We start from the raw sequence: 19,795 nt of genomic DNA on the forward strand, positions 1-19,795 counted from the left end.
TGAGTCAGACAATGGGACTCATTTCAAGAACAGCCTCATAAACACCTGGGCCAGAGAACACGGCATCGAGTGGGTGTACCACATTCCTTATCACGCACCAGCGGCTGGGAAAGTGGAACGGTGCAATGGGCTGCTTAAAACCACCTTGAAGGCACTGGGTGGGGGGACTTTCAAAAACTGGGAGATTAATCTACCAAAGGCCACATGGTTAGTGAACACCCGAGGTTGCACTAATCGAGCAGGCCCTGCCCAGTCTGAGCCCTTGAGAACACCAGATGGGGACAAGGTTCCAGTGGTGCATATGAGAGGTATGCTAGGAAAAACTGTTTGGGTGAACCCTGCCTCCAGCAAAGACAATCCAATTCGTGGGGTGGTCTTTGCTCAAGGGCCAGGTTGTACCTGGTGGGTGATGCAAAGGGATGGAAAGACCCGATGCATACCACAAGGAGACCTTGTTTTAGGGTGAACTACCTACAATACTGTGCCTGTATCTGTAACTGTATGGATGTCTATAATTTGAAGATTTTAATTTGATGTAGCTTGATGGTAGGGGAAAATTCAGGGTGGATAATGTTGGGGGTTGGTTCTTTCCCTTTTTTCCTCTGTGGAATTTTCTCCATTGTCATGCTAAGATACCTGTTGACTGGGCCCTGGTGGCAAGGGGGAGGGGAGAGAAGAGGGAAACCCCACGAGATTCAAACAGCCAGAAGAGGAAGCAGAAGGCTCTGGCTCTCCCCATTTCCCCCGTGGAGTTCGGATGAGAAGGACGATCGCCGCCTCAGACCCACCCCTGCCATCTCAGTGCCGGGAGCCATCTTCACTGCTGTCGGACCCTGCCCTGCTGCCTTCTCACTGTAACCTGCCACCATCCAGCACTCTGCTGAGCACCAGGACCCACACCGTGAGCGGAGAGCTCTCTCCATCTCTCTCTCCCCCTGGGACAGCGCTGCCACCACCCCCAGCCCTCCTGCGGCTCTGCAGGACCTGCCCGCCCCCAGCACCGGGAACTGCAGCTCAGGGAAAAGGTGCCTGCAGCCAGAAAGGGACTGGGACTAAGTTACTGTTCTGTTTGTGGGTAATTTCATAGCTGCTGTTGTTCTTGTTTGTCTTGTTAAATATACCAGTAAAGAACTGTTATTCCTACCCCCATATCTTTGCCTGAGAGCTCCCTTAATTCCAAAATCATAATAATCTGTAGGAAGGAAGGATCACATTTTTCAGTTCAAAGGGAGGCTTCTGCTTTCCTTAGCAAACACCTGTCTTTCAAACCAGGACAATAACAAAGCCCATAAGCCCACTTGTAAATGGGCAGAACCTCTTCTCTGTTCTAGGAGGTGACATTTAGACATAATTATTTGTTGTGATCAAAGATCAGTAGAAAAGCCTGTCATGCTATTAGCCTTGCTGTATGCAGGGAAAGTTGGATATTGAAAGAAAAAAAAAAGAAAATGAGAAATGGGATGAACTAAACTGAGCTGTGCGACCATAATGCTCTACTGCCACATGGTTAACACATTCCTTGTTTACAACTCCATTATGCTTTACAAATGATGCTGTCTCGTAAATCAGATAGTTTTATATTTAGTGCTTTATTATCTTTAGTTTGGGGAGATGCTGTGCAGTGCAGCTACAAGGCAAGCTCTGCACCTCCTGTCCATAGGGCAGGCTGAACCCTGGCCTGTGCCTGCAGCTGCAGCAGCCCCAGAGCCTACTGCTGGCCTCCTGCAGTGTGTGATCCCCCTTCCTCTGCCAGGCTTGCCCCGTGGCCCCAGTGCTGCACTGCCTCAGCTTCAGCTGCCTGAGTGCAGCCAACGTGGAGAGTGCCCACTGCACCTTCCAGCCATCCCTCCACAGGGGCCAACTGGCCTTTGCTCTTAACTTCAGACACCAAAAATGGCAAAAGCTCTACAAGGAAATAAATAGAAGGAATTCTGTGCTTTAAAAAGTACTAAAGTCTTACTTTTTAGGTGTTAGCTCCTTTTGCTAAGAGAAGTTTCACTTACTCATTAGTCAAATCCCTTCTGAAAACCCATTTCTTGTGAAGCTGACAAATACTAATCTGCATACATCATGTCGTTTCCTTTCCAATTTACAAGGAATGTGATTTACATCTAGCTCTGAGATCTCCTGCTGTGTGGGTGTCTTCTCTGACAGGGTTTTTTTTGCACTCTTTATTCGGTAAATGCAGGGAGGCAGAGCACCCTCTTCTCCCTCCTGAAGTGCCAGCCATATTGTCAGCAGGCAACTGTCAAACCCTTTGTGTTTTACTGTTCCAGTGGTAGTCCAGAACCTGCCCACCAGATATTTTGGTTTTCCACTGACTTTTGAATAATCCACTCTGCATTTTCCTGCTTAGTTCTTCGGTTAATGCTTCAAAAGAAAATCCTCACGACTGTGCAGTTTTGCATCCTGTGCTTGGTGATAATACTTTTGATATGCCACATGTCACTTGGTCTGAACAGCAGAAAGCAGTATCCTTCAAAAGCAGCTGCTTGCCTCTAACAAGGGTACATCTATGGCTTTGTGCTGTGGAAGAATAGTGTACAGCAAAAATACTTTTTATTATTGTCAGGGGCATAAACAAGAGTGAGCTTCAGGGAACAGAGAGGCACTGTGGGCTAATAACTAAACATTTGTGTTCAGCAGCATCATGGGACTCAGCAAAGGATGGGCATTATCATGGTGAACATAGTAGGGGAAGGTGGAGAGATTCACTTTGTCCCTCTTGAGTCTGTGTGACACAAGAGCAGGATATGTTTTGTTATGCTAGACAGGCAAGATGGAAAGGTTTCTGCCTCATGGGGCAAATTATTTCTCCATGGAGTCAATCTCAGCTCTGAGATGATGCTTTACAGTCAAGATTTTAGTAAACATTTTGAAAAGCATTAGAAGGTGTCAGGAGCCTAAATTATCATGGCGGATGTTACTCAGTCTTTGCAGTCAGTCTTGTGCCATCTCTGTCTGCAGCCCCATGTAAAAGCTGACACTGCTAAAAACATCTTTCAGCATGTGCAGCAGTGCTCTGAGCAGCCCAAGGCAGTGGCTGTGCTGGCACACACAGGGACACTGAGAGGTTTTTGGCTAGGTGGATTTGGCTTGCCCGTGGGAAATTCAGTCTGCTTTTGGAGAAGACAGACATTGGGTGGGCTGGAGCTGTATAAAATCTGAGACAACATGTTCTTGTGTGGTTCATAATTCTCAGTCTCTGTTACATTTGCTAACAGGAGGAACGGTAGGTGGTGAATGGAAAAGGCTTTTAAGACTACACCTGATCATGTAAAATAAACAGGTTTGTAAAGCCCAACACAAACAGCTCTTTAACTGCACTCAGCTGGTGAAATGGAAATACACATTGGAAAAATGTACAGCAGCTCTAACCCGCTCTTCCCCTTAAACAACAGCAAAATCTGTGTTTCCCCTCACCAACAGCACCATGCTCTGACAGGATCAAAATCACAGAGAATTGGAATAAAATGAAGCATTTTAAGGGTGTTTAAGTGTTTGAGAATTACTGCCCTCCCACATGGTCTGTGCCACGAGCTGCAGAGTTGTGCTTCCTGCAGCACTGATGTTGATGAGTCTGGATAATATAGCAATGGATTAAAATATTTCGGATGAGCTGGCAAAAGGGAGTTCCCGTTGTGTAGATGCTTTTGTGGTGCTCCTCATGGATGCAGTGGGAATCTTAAGCGGCGCTGGGTGCTGCTGACCTCCTCTGGCAAAACACAGCAGACAGCGAGGGAAGGTCTGGCTACAGGAGGGAGGCTAGGTTTGTCTCACTGTGGGAGTTAACACTGATAAAACTGATAAAGAATCTGAGATTCCCAGACCTGTGGGCAAACTGAGCTCCTGGTGCTGAGAGGGTGCCCTGCCTTCTCCAGGAATGGAAATGTTTTAAAAGGGGTAAGGGTTTTCCACACATGAATTAGGCTATTCTTGGTTTTCATGTAATTTTAAATTAAATATCAGGATTTCATTTCATGCATGCAACTTACACAAAAGTGAAAGGCTAAATTACCAGAACAGCTTCATGAAATAGTATGTGTGCCTAAGCATTCTTATACCTTTCGATTTTCTTTGCTTCCCTTCTGTGTGAAAAAGATGTTTATATGTTAATTGCATGCATATTTTTTAATGTGATAAAGGTCACTTATGAACCACTCTGAGCCCTTCCTTGCTCCATAACTCAACTTCTAGCCTTGAAAATGAGGAAACTGTGGTTCTCCTAGTCCATGCCCAGTTTGGGTTGACTTTATGTTACCTATTGTGCTAAAGTTCATATCCATACAGCTCCCAAGGCAAGAAAACCTACCATCCAGGTTTTCTATCCCATGAAAGAATAATCCCCATGGAAAGACATGAGGCTTCCTGTTGAACATGTTGTTTTATCTTTTTGGGAATGTTCTGTCTTGGCTGCAGTTTTTTCCTGTCTCTAAATTTAGAATGATGGTGATTTGGACAAAACCACTATTCTGCAGGAGTGAGTTCTCAGGATGCAGAGAGGAATCTGCCCCTGTGGAAGAGGCCAGATCACTTGGCTTTATTCTCACACTCTTTGGTTACCAGTGTCTGCAGGTGATTCTGCACTGAAGTTTATCATCAAGTTATCCACCTGTCAGTAATCTCCTTGTATATTTCTTGCTGCAGTTAGCTAACAGAGAATAGGAAGACGGATGTTCAGTGATAAGTTTCTTGCATTCTTTAAAGTCTTCTACTTCAAAACTCAAAATACAGTCAATGTAAGTAATTTGTCACATAGAAAATTACTGCTTCGCTTTAAGGAATCTCACTGCTGGAACTTAAGCAAACAATGATATAAAATATGTTAAAATAAAATTAAATAAAAAGGTCATTCATTATCTCACATTCTTAGCAAGTAAGATTCACTGAAATTTCTGTTTCTTCAGTGGAAGTACATGCTAGTCCATCATCAGTAAATCTGTAACTGTTTATTAGCTCAAATTCATTCAAACCTGCAAGCCTCATTTTTCTTAAATTTCTGCTAAAAGGGAGCTGTAGTTTCACATTTAAATATGCATTGTATTTCATGGGTGATGACTTTAAAATAACAGGAGAGCCGTAATAGGATCAAAGGGAATAAACCACAAGGAATACTCCGATACACTGTAAGTTGTAGTGCATTGGGAGAAGCTTAACCTTAGCTTTTGTACATGCTTTCTATATTCTTCATGTGATGCCAAACAATCCTGCCCAGTCCTTTCTCTGGAAAGTCTGACACTCTATGTTATCTGACCCCTGTACTTTAGGAATTTTTTTTATTATTGTGGAGGCTGCCAAGTGAATGGATGTAGTCTTGTTACAGCTGTGGCCTGGAATCTGTAAGGTCAAAATAAGAGGTTTTGTAAGACATGTACATTGCTTGGAAGTGAGGAAAGGAGGCAGTGTGACACAGGCTCTCAGCCCACCCAAGTGTCCAAGGAGCAGTGCTGGTGTCAGGCCATGCTGTGAGGATATCCCATGTTTTAAGGAGCACAGCTTCGCACAGATTTGATGGTCCCATGCAGTCACAGGGATGAGAGTCAAGTCCTGGGAATAATCCAAACCATGAGTTTTGTTCTCACTGCCCAGCCTGGGCCTCATGTTCTCCCTGCCACTGGAGTGAGACAGCTCCAGTCTAATGTTTCAGGGATAAGGTCTCTATTTGACCTCATGCTTCAGCTGCACAAGACCAGGAATCAGAGAGAAACCCTCTGTGCCAGCTCTGGGAGCACCTTCCCTGCCTCTTCCTTCCCAGGAAGATAAGACCACTGTTGTGTCCTGCTGCAGGAATATGCCCGCAACTTGGTAATATCAGCTTCTGTTACAGGTGCACCTTGCTGTCCTGTCCCAAAAGCCTGGCATTTGCTAAAAGTGACCCTGTGGTAGGATGGAGACTGGGGACACATGTTTGGGAAGGAGCGTTGGGCTTCTGAACCAGCCCATTTCCTGTCAGCCACCAGCAGAACAATTAGAATTGCCTTGCTCTTATAGGGCACCTTCATTGCTTTCCTTTGGGATTAAGCACATTTCTCTGCCTGCCGTTAATTGCTGTTGAAGCAATAATTTCACTTGCTCAAACCCTTGTCAAATTCCTGACATTAAAATTTTAAATTATAATTAAGAGGAAATAAAGAAATTGCATGATGCCTCTCATAGCCTCATTATTTTATGCTGGTTATTTTTGATGCAAACACCTCCTGGAAGACACTGAGCTGAGAGGACCCCAGGTTAGGTCTTAGCCTCTGTCCCTTGCTCCTGAGGAACCTACTGCCCTTTTCAGTGTAAGAAATTACATTTGATATTTTTGAAAACATGTGGTTTAGTTTTGAACTTGTTTTACATTCTGCTCCAAACAAACCACCCACCCTGTCTACTCCACCAGCCTGGCTTTGCCAAGGAGGTGTCAGAGATGCTTCAACAGGGGGGAAATGGTGTAAGATGTAAAAATCTGCACATTGGTGTTCTTGATGGCCAGTTCTTCACATTGCTATAAATGTTTACAACTCCATAGCTCAGCACAAGTGGAAATTGAATTTTTATCAGCTGATTAAGAGATGAAAACAAATTGTGGCTACTGAGTTTTACTGTGTAAACCTGAGGAACATGAAATAGGAGGTTAATGGGTTTTGACTTTGGCTTATTCAGCCTCTGCTGAGGGTTATAAATCCAGACCTTATGGAAAGGAACTGTTTGCTAATAGGTAGGCTTAAAATAATACATACACAGAAAAAGATAAGTATGAAGAGTGCTATCTAGTGCTATCCATGTCTGAAGCTACAATGGACATTTTTTGTTCTTGGAGGAATGCTAAAGTTTAGCCTGTATTATACAGCACTTTGCTGTCTGCTAATGGAGGTGGTATATTATGACACACTTCATTTTTTTAATTGCTGACTTGAATTTCCATTTGTTTCCTGAGATGCTAAAATGAAATGAGGATAATAATTTAAAAAAATACTACAGCAGATTTGGTCAGAGCAGTTGGGTAGTGGGAATAGGTTTTGTGGCACTTAGATGAAACAAAGATTTTTCTTCTTTTCATGAAATTTTTGCTGCCTACAAAACATCCCATTAAAATCCTTCCTTTTTCAAAAAAGTAAGCGAAATTGCTTTTATCTGTGTTTCCCTACTGGGTTTGTTTTGCCTCAAGACATTACCATCATATTAGAGGTATCATGATGAAATTTTAACTCCAGGGCACTTGCTGTTAATGTATAACTTATTTCATTACACTACACATAGACAAAGCTTCTGCTTTAAGATAAATCACGAAGAATTCTCACACATCAGCATCTGAAGATCTGGTGGATGTAATGTGGAGATTGGAAAACTACTGTCAATTTGCTGATTCTGAGAAAATCTGTAAATTGGTAAATAATCTTGTAAGCTCTTTAAAACATCATCATTATTGCTGCTCTTTGAACTACACAGACCTGGCCAATACTGGTCCATCAAGGCAGGAAGAGAATCCACCAGCCAGACAAACTGAACTTGGACTCTTTATGAGCCTCTGAGCCCTTATGTTAGTTTAGTGTTGATACTGTGGTGTCTTGCTGAGGCAGTCAAATCCTGCGAATAACATTTTCTTAAATTGCTCTGCAAATTTGAAATTACTCTTGAGGTCTTGAAGGTTTTTGTGAAAGCTAAGACATTCTTCATGGATTCTTGTTCTCCATAAATTAGGCTGCCGCTCAAGAGGGCACTTCATTAGTGCCTCAATCACACATTTTTTCAAGTGGTTTGTTTTCAGTGCAAATTTCAGGGATTCAAAGAGTTGTGTTTGGTTAAGTTAGAGCAAAACTCTTCAGTGAGATTGCTGAAAATATGTAGTCTTAAAAACAGGCAGGGCCTGCTGGAAAGCTCTATGCTTTCCATGTGCAAGAGGTGTTTCCCTCCTTTGTCCTATCGGTGCTGGCACAGTGAGGAACTGGATGCTGTCAGGTTCCCAGGCTCTACCCAGAATCAAGCTGGTAGCTTCCACAGAGAACTTGTGTCATGAGCACCAGCAGTTTTCATTTTCAGAGGTGTGAGGTGTTCTAGTATGTCACTCCTTTGAGACAGTAATTTCCCAAAGGGGTGTTTTGTGTGTGCATGTGTGCACAGCTATAAAGTTGGATACATGAGCTCCATCCCTTCCTAGCCATGTTCTGCAGCCCTGGTACTATCCTGGTAATGTTCCTCAAACTGAGAACCCTTGCTCTCTTCTGATGAGCTATCAGGAAATCTGTTCTCAGTATGGTTTTAATTGCCAGGGAAACAACCAATTTGATTATCCCTTATGTTCAGCTACCTGTTAAATTCACCTTGAACAGATAACATCACAGTTTGTAAGGGTGTGTTAAAACTTTTGAGATGTTATTTCCTACCAAAAAAAAAAAAAAAAAGTCAAACCCTCAAATATCTTCTTGATTTAGATTTGTGACACTCATCAAAAAACCCTCAGAGCTGCTTTAATGCTACAGGCAGATTTGCACAACTCTTTTGTTTGGTTCTGGTTTTGCATACAGCATCAGAATCAAATCCAAGCAGCTGTGTCCTGCAGCCTGGCAGCACACCAGGGCATCCACAGACAGTCTTGGACACTGTGCTACATGGTGCTGACATCAATAACTTTCACCCCTTATATTACCAAGGCATTGCAGCATTTGGCAAGATGTGAGCTACAGGTACTCTTACCAAACAAATCCATGTATCTCGTGGTTCTGAGGTTCTGGCTGTACTGAGAGATAATGCTTAGGAGTTATTTCTTCAAAGGCTTGGAAACAGAGCACAGGGTTTAGCAGTGGCTGGTTGTGTTACTGTTAAGTGCAGCTACTGCTCCACATCAGGGTTGAAGAAGAATAAATAACATGTTCCTTTCAAGACCAGGCTGCTATGGATGCAACTCTAGGTAGAAGGTGTGAATGTAGAAATACCATGATACAATTCCAAGAGAGATTGCTTTGTATTTACATGGTGAACAGAAATTCAATGTTGCTGTGTTGCTGGGAAAAATTTCAGATATTACCAGCTACTTGTGACCTTTTGGTAGACCTGCCAGCTGAAGTGGGATGTAAAGGGGCAGACACTAATGGGAATCTAACATCATCCCAGGAATTTCTATGACCCTTTCTACTGTAGCAAGTTTAAGAAAGTGAACCAAGCATGTTGGAGCTGGAGATGGCTACTTTGCCCTGATGGTCTTTTCCTCTAGAGGAGGACCATCCACTCCTCTTTTAGAGGAGAGTTCCTCTAAAAAGAAAAGCTGCCTTGAAGCAGAGTGTAGTAGCAAGTGTTTGAAACATTTTGGATACATACACATACTCATTTTGAAATTTCAGATCAAAAAGACAAATGTAAAATACATTGCACATTGCAGTGCTTTTTATCAGACAATAATTTAACAACATTCTTAGCTCAAACAATTGAAGTCCATGAAATGTCAGGGAATAATGTCTTGGGACTGAAGACAGTTTTGGTGATTGCTAACACAGCGATGATATCCTGTCTAAAGTCAAAGTGACCAATAACTCCACTTAGAAAACCTTTTAGAGGAAAGAGAACTCAAGTCAGAGGAACTCACTGGACTGTTTAAGTAACAATATTTTATAGATCCAATAAACAAGCTATTCCCAGTCCAGTAACCAGCATTCCTCAGCTACAGGTCAGGTATAGCAAAAATTAATTTAGCTCAGTATGTGTGCAGCTTGTAGAACCATTCACAGCATTACAGAATTATTTTGGCAACACTTCGCATTCCAGCCTGGCTCTCCACAGGGCAGTTCACAAAGGAGGATCACAAACTCACTGTCACTACATGGAGTACTTTGAAAAATCCCAGGTAGAATTCATCCTGTGTGGTTGGATAGAATCATCAAGTCATTTAGGTCGTGAAAGAACTTTAAGATCATCAAGTCCAGCCATTCTGCCATCACTGCCAAGGCCCACAGTGAACCCAGTCCCCAAGTACCACATTCACACCTCTTTTAAATGCCTCCAGGGATTGTGACTCCACCCCTGCCATGATCAGCTGGTTCCAATGCCTGACCACCCTTTCAGCGGAGAATTTTTTCCCAATATCCAATCTAAACCTTTTCTGGTGCAACTTGAGGCCTTTTCCCCTTGTCTAGTTCCCTTGTTACTTGAGACAGGAGACTGAAAGAGTCCAGGCAGACAAAATCCTCAGCTCTTCCCTCATTCACTGAGTGGGTCCCCATGTCACAGGAGGAGATAAGGTTGGTCTAGCAGGACCTGCCTTTCATAAAGGCATGCTGACAGGTGTTGCCCTTCTGCATCAGCTGTAATGGCAGGGTTTTATCTGTCTCAGCAGATCAATGTCTGTGTGAAATACAGTCATAAATGAGTATCGCCTACACCTGACTAAAGCCAATGTGAAGTGGCCAGACAAATCTGGTAGGTCAGCAAGTGGTTAGAGTAATGTTGTAGTCAGGGCTGGTACTCAGACCATGGGACTCACTCTGCCAAGCCTGGTCTGCTTGGGGCTGATAGGATCAATCTGACAAAGCAGGAAATAAATATCTTTGGTCTAGGACTTGCCAGATGATTGAAAGGGCTTTAAACTACGTTTAAACTGGGTTTGAGAAGATTTCTATGTGTACTTCTGTTCACTGTCCTCAAAGTAGGGAGCACTAGCCCTGAATTTCATCAACTGCCACTGGGAATGATTCTCCTGCATTTGCTTTAGCTAAGCATGTCTCTAATGCTTCAAAAATGGGTCATCCTGTTTCTTCTCTGATCTCACAAGTTCTTTTCTTACCATGCAAATATTGATCTGGAATCACCATCGCCCTAGCCTTGGTCCCACAGATCTTGCAGAATAATTTAGGAGAAGTGCATGTAATGGTTGTTTTGACTACCTTGTTCTTATTGTGAAATGACAGTTCTGCTTAATGAGTGTTATTGAATCACTGGCTTTGCATAAAATGTGTTACCCATATGGAGGGGTATTAATCTCTGCCCAGCTCCTGAAGCAGGGTTTTAAGTTTAAAAGCTCTGTCTAGATCTCTATATTTAGCTCTTCCTGTTTCAGAGATATTCCACTTGCAAATACCTATGCTACTGTTTTGTATAAATCCTATTTCAGATATTTGCATTTCAAATTTGGTTGGATTTATGCAAAAGGCTCTACATACTGTAAGGCAGCTTGGTTTGGAGGCCTCCCACTGAAAATTAGCAATGAAGTTCAATGAATATTCCACAAAATGCAAGAGATGATCACGTCTCAGAGTGCTATTTTCCCACTGTGACTAATGCCCCATTCCAGCCAGTGCAAGACACTGTTATTCAAGCATGGAGCTATACCCACAGATAGGGATACCAGGAACACTTAGCAACCTGTGACTCAGTCCAGCAGATTAAGATAATGCATACTATCCATAAAGAAAAACATGCTTTTAGTGTACTACTAATGTTTTTCTTTCTGAAAGGGAGGGAATTTTCTGCACAGGGTTCTCCCCTCCTCCAAGGGAAATAGCCCTTTAGAGATGATAATTCCGAGAGCCTGTATCCAGCCCAGCCAGTCCTCAGGGTCAATGAACTCAGACAAAACCACTTCACTTCTTGCTCCCGCATGAGCCACGGTGACCTCAGTTTAGCTGAAGAGTGCTCACCCATTCTTGATCATATGCAGTGATCTTCCTTGCAGCAGGGCTGGTTTTTTGTCTGTGATACAGGAGGAGCACTTCTAACGTTGCTGGGATGCAGGGGGTGTCTGGGATGCTTGCTAATATTATAACAGTCTGCACAGACCCTGCAAAAGGAAGGACTTCCATTTGCATGGAAGTTACTGATCACTGTAACACACTCCTTCTTTGGGGAAACAAATGGATAGAGCTGCAGGTGAAACCCAAGGGAGTCCGAGGTACTTTATGGCCATAATTTACGGAAATCAGCACCCAAAGAACGGCTGTCAGGGAATCTGTCTCCTGGTTGCAAGGCCTTGTGATATGGCTGGATATGTTGTGGGACACAAAAAGAGAGAAACAGGGCACCTACTACCACCTGTCCTTCTAGCCCTAGAGAAGGAGGAAAGGCAGTCTCTGTTCTTTTCACCACCTGGAATAAGACAGGGCTGTTGGCCAAGGTTGTAGGGACACCTCAGTTGGAGTATAAAACACTCTGACCTGACAATCTAGATGAGCAAAATCCCGTCAGCTTGGATAGGAGCCATAACACCTTTTGTAGTGGTAGGTTTTTCCAGTTTTTCTTCTTTGTGAGGATCTTTCAGAGCTGGACAAGGACAGGACTAGTGGGCTGTGTGTGCTGGGGGAACAAAAGCCTGTTAAGGAAATTTCCCAGTCTGACTAATGAGACCCTCTGGCTCTCACACTTGCAATGCCAAGACTTTTACTGCTGGTAGTGAGGCCCCTTCACAGCAGTGGCTCCACTGAGCCCATGGGTGCCTTGCTCCTATACACCCCTCACATGCTCTTGGAACAGGTTTCCCATGGCAGAGTCTCAGATATCTCATTCCATAAAGCCATTTATTCCTGGTGCAGTCCTGTGGCTGTAGCAGGCACTGTGACATTTTTATCATTCCTCAGCAGACAATTGCCTGTTGTTTCTTTTAAGAGCAGAAATTTAATAATGCAAATAAATAGAATGCTTATGACTATATTTGCATGTTTTGACATGCATTAATGTTGAGGGTTAGTTCTTTCTTTTTTTTCCCTCTGTGGAATTTTCCCCATTGCCATGCTAAGATACCTGTTGACTGGGCCCTGGTGACAAGGGGGAGGGGACGGGAGGGGAGGGGAGGGAAGAAGGAACCCCGCGAGATTCAAACAGCCACAAGAGGAAGCGGAAGGCTCTGGCTCAGCCCATTTCCCCATGGAGTTCGGACGAGAAGGACGATCGTCACTGGTGTCTCATCCCTGCCATCCCAGCGTCGGGAAACCACTATCAGACCCTGCCCGGCTGCCTTCTCACTGTAACCTGCCACCATCCAGCACTCTGCTGAGCACCAGGACCCACACCGTGAGCGGAGAGCTCTCTCTCCATCTCTCTCTCCCCCTGGGACAGCGCTGCCATCATCCCCAGCCCTCCTGCGGCTCTGCGGGACCTGCCCGCCCCCAGCACCGGGAACTGCAGCTCAGGGAAAAGGTGCCTGCAGCCAGAAAACACTGGGACTGAGTCACTGTTCTGTTTGTGGGTAATTTCATAGCTGTTGTTGTTCTTGTTTGTCGTGTTAGATATACTAGTAAAGAACTGTTATTCCTACCCCCATATCTTTGCCTGAGAGCTCTCTTAATTCCAAAATTATAATAATTGGAAGAATCACATTTTCTTTCAGTCCAAGGGGAAGCTTCTGCTTTTCCTTGGCAAACACCTGTCTTTCAAACCAAGACAATTAACTTCATTTAAATGAAAGTTACAAATGCTTAGACTTTAAGCCTGCCAAGGCTGTGCTGTCAAACAAGCCTTAAAGGATGCTCTTGGCTGGCATCTCCCTGAGCCACAGGTCAGCCAGCCTTGGCTGCTCCTGCTTGGTGGCACACAGAACTGTGTGGGGCTAAACTCTGCCATTTAGCTCTTTCCTGCCATTATCTGAGCTTGTATTGGCTGGGGACTAGGAAAAGAAATAAAACAACAACTAAAAGAGCGTGTCCTTGAATACTTTTCCTGCTGCTTCCTTGGCTTTGGCCTCCCGGTCCCTCTCTCTGGCTTCTGCCTGGTGTGACTATGCTGAACCCATCCCACATTTCCCTCTGCTGTCATCCACTGAGGCACACTGGTGTGCGTGTGTTGAGGATTGGGCCATAAGTTTCAGTAGGAAGAAAGGCAAGGTTTTTCACAGACTGTGCATACAAAGACACAAGTTTATTTGTGCAGCAAAATAATGTTAATGTAGGATTGCCTAAATAATCCCTTTGAAATGCTGAGTGTTAATGTGCAAAGTCAGTAAAGAACAAATTTGGTTCATTTATGCAGCAAGAAAGGAGAAGAATTCCTCATAATCTAACCTAAACTCGTACAGCGATCACCATTCTTTTCTTTGCTCACGCTGTTCCTCATTCCCTGAAGCTGTGGGCTGCCAGGGCACGGTGCGTGGGCTCCTGTGTGTGGGGCACGGTGACAGCAGGTGGCAGCAGGATCCCACCGGCTCCCGGCATGGACCCATTCCCCAGGGCAAGGGCCGGGAGCCCCGGCAGCGCGGACAGGAGAGGGCGGCGCGGGGAGAGCTGCGGGGTCGCCAGTGCTGCACAGCTCGTCCTTGCCTGGGGACACCGGGAATGTGCGGTGTTCCCGCTGGGAATATGCGGTGTTCCCGACAGGAATGTGCGGTGTTCCCGCTGGGAATATGCGGTGCTCCCGATGGGAATGTGCGGTGTTCCCGCTGGGAATATGCGGTGTTCCCGACAGGAATGTGCGGTGTTCCCGCTGGGAATATGCGGTGTTCCCGACAGGAATGTGCGGTGTTCCCGCTGGGAATATGCGGTGTTCCCGACAGGAATGTGCGGTGTTCCCGCTGGGAATATGCGGTGTTCCCGACAGGAATGTGCGGTGTTCCCGCTGAGTCTGGCTGCCCGGAGCGCTGGGCTCCGCCCGCTGCCGATGTCCCGGCGCCCGGGAGCGGAGTTCGGAACCCCGGCACTGCCGGGTTCAGCCAGATGCGGCTCTGTGCTTGTGTCACCTGGCAAGGCTCCGGTGCCGCTAGGTGGGGGTAGGAGCCTTCGGGCTGAAGGGAGATCGGCGCCACTAACAGGGGCAGGAATCTGCGGCCACCTTATTGTGCCACCTGCAGAGTTGAGAGGGTAGAGCCTACTGTGGGACTGTCCCCTGGAGAGAGGAGAGCCTATGTGTGCGACCATTTGTCACGTTCCCACCCTGGGAATTGCAGGATCCTTCTGTGCTGGTGAGTCTAACTCACCTCAGTGCGTTGGGCAGCCAGCAGGGTTAGAAATCTGGGAAACTCAGATATTTCCCAGAAGTGGGATATTTCAGTTGGAATGGCAGCCTGCCACCCAGCATGGAAGACGGTCTTCTCGTGACGATTATCAAACCACCATAAATAAATTTACTGTCTTTCGGCAAATGGAAAAAATATTTCACTCAAACATTTTTCACCCAAATCTCATTCTGTAAAGAAAACTGCTGGGAGGCTGATGTGAGGAATTTGCTATAAAAGCTCACCTGACTCCAGCTGATAGTTGGGATCCAGGTAATTGCTTCCATGGCAGGAACAGAAGTTCACTATGTGGATGGTGCCTTTTGACCTTTCTTCTACTTAAAAGGTCCATGAAAAGTGTACAAACCTTATCTTTTCCAGTCTGCTCAGCCTTGCACTCCATCATGCTGTTTTAAAAAAATGCTGAAATCTCTTGCACTGTAAAGCAGCTGTGGAAGGGAAGGCTGGGACTGGAGGACAAGGCTCGATGAACAGACAAAACAGTATGTTGTAATAAAAAAGACAACCAATATTATTTTTTGCCCTTTGGCAGTGCAACCTTTTTGTAATTAAATTATCAGGTTAAAATAAAGCTTTTTTAATTATTCAAGGGCTAGGAGAAAAGTACAATTAAATAAATTGTTCATCATGCTACAAATAGTTATTTTAATTCTAAGTACTCTAACATTTTTCAGGGAACCATTATTTATTTGCACTCCTCAGTGAACGTTTTAAGTTTGAAGTTGTAACCCCAGATGTGTATGTTGCTTTCTTTCAGGTAAGTCTGGATCATTCTGTTCGAACTGTGCAGTCTGGGAATGTAAGTAAACAAAGTAAGCTTTCTTCAAGCTGTCCCAGCCTGTTAACAAGGTCAGAGTATTCTTCTTTTTTAAGATCTAATATTGTAAATTAAAATTAAAATCGAATGGATACTACAATTGCAGATTGCTATGGCTGTGAGACATAATGGGATCTTTATGTCAGCTGTGACTGTCATAGAACAAATATGTGTACTCAGGACTATTATGCACACTGCTGTTTCTCTGGTCCATCCTTAAACTAGGACTGGGTGGGGACAATATAAAATATTTATGTTACTGACATTTTTAGAGTGTAATACAACTTTTTATACTATTTTTTTGTTGATCATTTAGGTGGGTTCTCTAGTTGACAATTTCCAGATCTAAAACTTACAGTACCTTCACTTGAAAAGGACCAAGTTAACAGGTCATACTCTGAAAAGCTTACTTTGTGGATCATTCAGAGCTGATTATCTTTTATTAATCACCTGGCAGCAGGACCTTGCTGAAATTCAATAAAATGCTGTTACTGGACTGGCATGCCATGCTTTCCATCTAACCCATGCTCTGTGGCAACTGCTGCTAGCAGCCAGAGCAGCTTCCCTTGCAAGCTCCAAACACTGGAAAGAGGAGCTCCATTCAGACAGTGGCATGTTTATTGTATCAGGGTTGAAAATTATTTCCTTTAAAATTTTCTTCCTCTTTTTTTCTCCTCCCATTATCTCCAGGAACAACTACATTCACATCCTGCTGTTGTCTCTGTAAATCAAACTGTGGCTTCTTTTGAAATCCATACTGTGAAGGATTCTCTTTTCCTAATCTATAATTCCTGTGTATGTAGTGGTAACAAAAAAAACTTTCAGCAATATTTCTGTACTCATGTTGTGGTATCTCTTCAGATCAGTGGTATTATCATGCAAATTGAAGAACAGATATTGAAGGTCAGATATACAGAATACACAGAAAATGGTATACAAGGCATGTTATCTTGCAGTCATTTGGGAATTTTCAAACTCTTCACTATCCAAATACAATTTTTCATATTTCAAGTAGACATAGCAAAATTATTGTCCTCAAATTATTGTTTAATTCTGCACTACTCTAGATTTTGTGCATTTGGTTATGTTTCAATTACAATTCAGATCTGCCAGCAAAATGTTATATGAATGCTGAGAAACTTCTTATGCTTGGCTTTTCCCATTTCCTTTTTTCCTTCCCATTTTCTCCTTTTCACTTTCCCTTTTCTCTTTCCCTTTCCCCTTCTGTTGACTGATGTTAGGATGGTTTTTATCAACTGAGAAAAGAAGTCATGTGTTCTCTGCAGCTGTACCACCACTATCCTTTTGAGTATGACATATCAAGGGACTATTTTCCCAGGCTAGTGAGTACCTCCCTTCTGAAGTGGGTGAAGCTGATAGTGGAGATCAGCAAAATGTATAACTGGATTCATGTATGCCACATTTCTGTCTCTTATATTTTTCTCCTGAAAGATGACAATGGCTTTGGTCATGCTCACCCATCTGTTTGGACATCCTAGACATAACAACCTCAATACACATTTACATCCACTTTTGAACAGCTTCTGGCTACCAGTTTTATAACTCAGCTCGCATCCTGCATTTGCTTCAGACCATGACATTCACCACAGAAGTTTTACTACGTTGCTTTAAGGTTGTTCATTTGGAGCCCTTTGATTCCAACTATGCATTTTTGGCTTTTGAAATCAATTTGGTTTCCAAAACCTGGCTGAGCAGATTCTTCTCTGCAACAGTTACCAGCCTCTAATACTTCTGTGTACCATTGGCTCTGTCATGACATATGAACTTCTGTGCCTTTGTAAATGTGCTGTACTGAGCTCACGCCTTAGGTATCTGGCTGTGCTCCCCCTCCACGTTCCTTAGATCACTCATCAGCCTTGGCTTGGAGAGTTTTGCACAAGGACCAGTTTCCACACTCCTTAAACAATTTATTCATTAATTGCCTCCAAGGGCAGTAAGCATCGCTCTGAACCAGGCACACTGCACTGTAATAAATATGTGGTAGTGTAACAACACGGTTGTGTGGTGTATTTTAAGGAACTCTGGAACTACTGGTGTCAGAGGGGTTGAATGTGAAAATACCATCCATGACATCTCATTGCCATGAAAAGCAAACTTGTATTTCAGCATTTCTGTTTGAAATGTATGAATGCCTCTTTCAAAGGTTTCAAAAGTAAGTATGAATACTGCCAAATAAAAATAAAGCCCCTAAAATAAACATCTAATGTAGCCAAAATTATAAGTACTATTATGGAAAGAAGCTCTAATTTAAAGAAACATACAAAAAATAACTTCCTGTAGATCCATTGAAGCTGAAATTGATATGCAGTTCATATGGTCCTTCCATTGGGTGCAGAAAAGATGATGAGGATACAGGAGAGAAATTAAAAGGGAATGCTTTTGAAAATTCTGTCCATAAATAGGCAGCATCTGCCCCAGTATCTGTCTCAGAACACTGCACCATGGAAGGTTTCGTGAGGTTTTAGAATTTCATTTTTAATTACATTCTTAATGCATCTTTTTGTATAACCCCATTAGAGAAAAATTGTATTGTTCTGTGTGAATTTTATTCATGGAATAAATTGGCCCAAAATTAATCTTCATCAGCAATTGAGAAAATACTGAGAACGTTAAAGAAAATATTGAAAGAGATGGAACTGACACATTTGCCTTAACAGAGCTGTATTTAAAAAGGATGTGCACATGAAGAATCCAAGGCATAATGAAGCCTCCTACACACACCATGGAATAAAATATTTATACTGTAATCATGCTATTAATAAAATGATGGCTCAGCCAGTGTCTGCTGCAATGAAACTCAACTGAGAGCCTGATTACTGTCTAGATGGGGCAAAGCAATGTAAGAACTGAAAACCAGAATCATATGGGCTGACTTGGGAATCCCTGTTCTGATTTAGCTGTCCACTTTTGTAATACCCTGACTTCCAAAAAGTCTCCCATGGCAGCTGGCACTCTCTTTTTCATTTTGGTGTGCAACGAAGGGCTGGGGAGCAGAGGAAAGGTCTGCATCCCTGCTGTGCTTCTGCCATTCCTGGTGGGTCCCTGTGAGTGTTAGGGGGGGTTTCTTGTTTCCAGTTGTTGTTGAAGGTGATTCTAAGGCCATCAGGAACGGTTGGGTTTGATCAGAGCAGGGCAATCTGGGGGGCTTTGCTGTCACCCTTGTCAGAGTGCTGCTGTGGTACCAAACTGGTTATCTTCTCCTCTTCAGGCTCGGTACAGTTTTCAAGGTTTAAAGAAAAAGATAAAAACCCAGGAGATTTTTGTAGGAGCAAAATGACAGGTAGAAAAGAGAGGAACAGTTCATCTGCACTGTGAATGACACTGTGGGGCTAAATCTTAGATGTGCCCTTAAGGGTAGCTGTATAGCAAAGTTTAACTAACAAATAGATACTGCATGGTGCTTTTCCTGTTGCTGTTATGATTCTCACTTTCTGATGCACGTGTGAGTCCACTTTGAGATCTCTCCTTGTTTGCTGGGAGCAGAAGGGAGGTGTTGCTCACAGGTGAGGTGATGGCACTGGCACGAGCCATTTATCTGTGTGCTCCCCAGCGTTTTGCCCAACACATTACCTGCCAGAGGCATCTTGATACCCAGTTCTGCAGCAGTTCAAACTTTATCCAGTGTCAGAGTATGCCAGGCACCCAGCCCTCCTCCCTGGACAGAGAGGAGGAATACAGGCAGCAGTGCCCCTACTGCTCTGCATGTGCATGGCTGAATTGGATAGTGGTAGGTGGATATTCTCCTCCCAGAACACTCCTGTGTTTCTTTGTTGGCAGGAGTGTTTTCCTGCACAGATTGCTCAGGCTCAAAAAAGAACAACTGAAAATTACATTTAGAGTTTGTTACAAATATGATCTATTGCTGTGAGAAGGTTACAGCAGGAAATACACAGCCTGCAGCTTTGTTCTGTCTGCTTACCCAGGCTAAATAAGTTTTGATTGGAGTTTATTGGAGTAGGTTCTCTTTTCTCTGTCTCTCCTCCTGTCTCTCCTCAGAGACACTGTTACTGGTGGATTGGGCTGGTCAGAGAACAGCTGGGACGTGCTCC

At 43.7% G+C, this 19,795-nt stretch overlaps 1 protein-coding gene across 5 annotated transcripts in view; it reads left to right on the forward strand.

The window, feature by feature from the left end:
• KCNIP1 (potassium voltage-gated channel interacting protein 1) overlaps nucleotides 1-19,795 on the forward strand; it is a 213,641-nt gene that overhangs the window by 125,505 nt on the left and 68,341 nt on the right. Inside the window, exons 2-3 of one of the 5 annotated variants that reach the window (XM_062501901.1) lie at nucleotides 10,826-10,842; nucleotides 15,906-15,933. The exons of the other annotated variants lie outside the window; for them this stretch is intronic. Coding sequence (XP_062357885.1) covers nucleotides 10,826-10,842; nucleotides 15,906-15,933 — 45 coding nt within the window. The remainder of the gene's footprint in view (nucleotides 1-10,825; nucleotides 10,843-15,905; nucleotides 15,934-19,795) is intronic. 5 annotated transcript variants of the gene reach the window in all.

Source organism: Cinclus cinclus, chromosome 14 (genome assembly GCF_963662255.1).
Source record: "Cinclus cinclus chromosome 14, bCinCin1.1, whole genome shotgun sequence".
Classification (NCBI taxonomy): domain Eukaryota; kingdom Metazoa; phylum Chordata; class Aves; order Passeriformes; family Cinclidae; genus Cinclus; species Cinclus cinclus.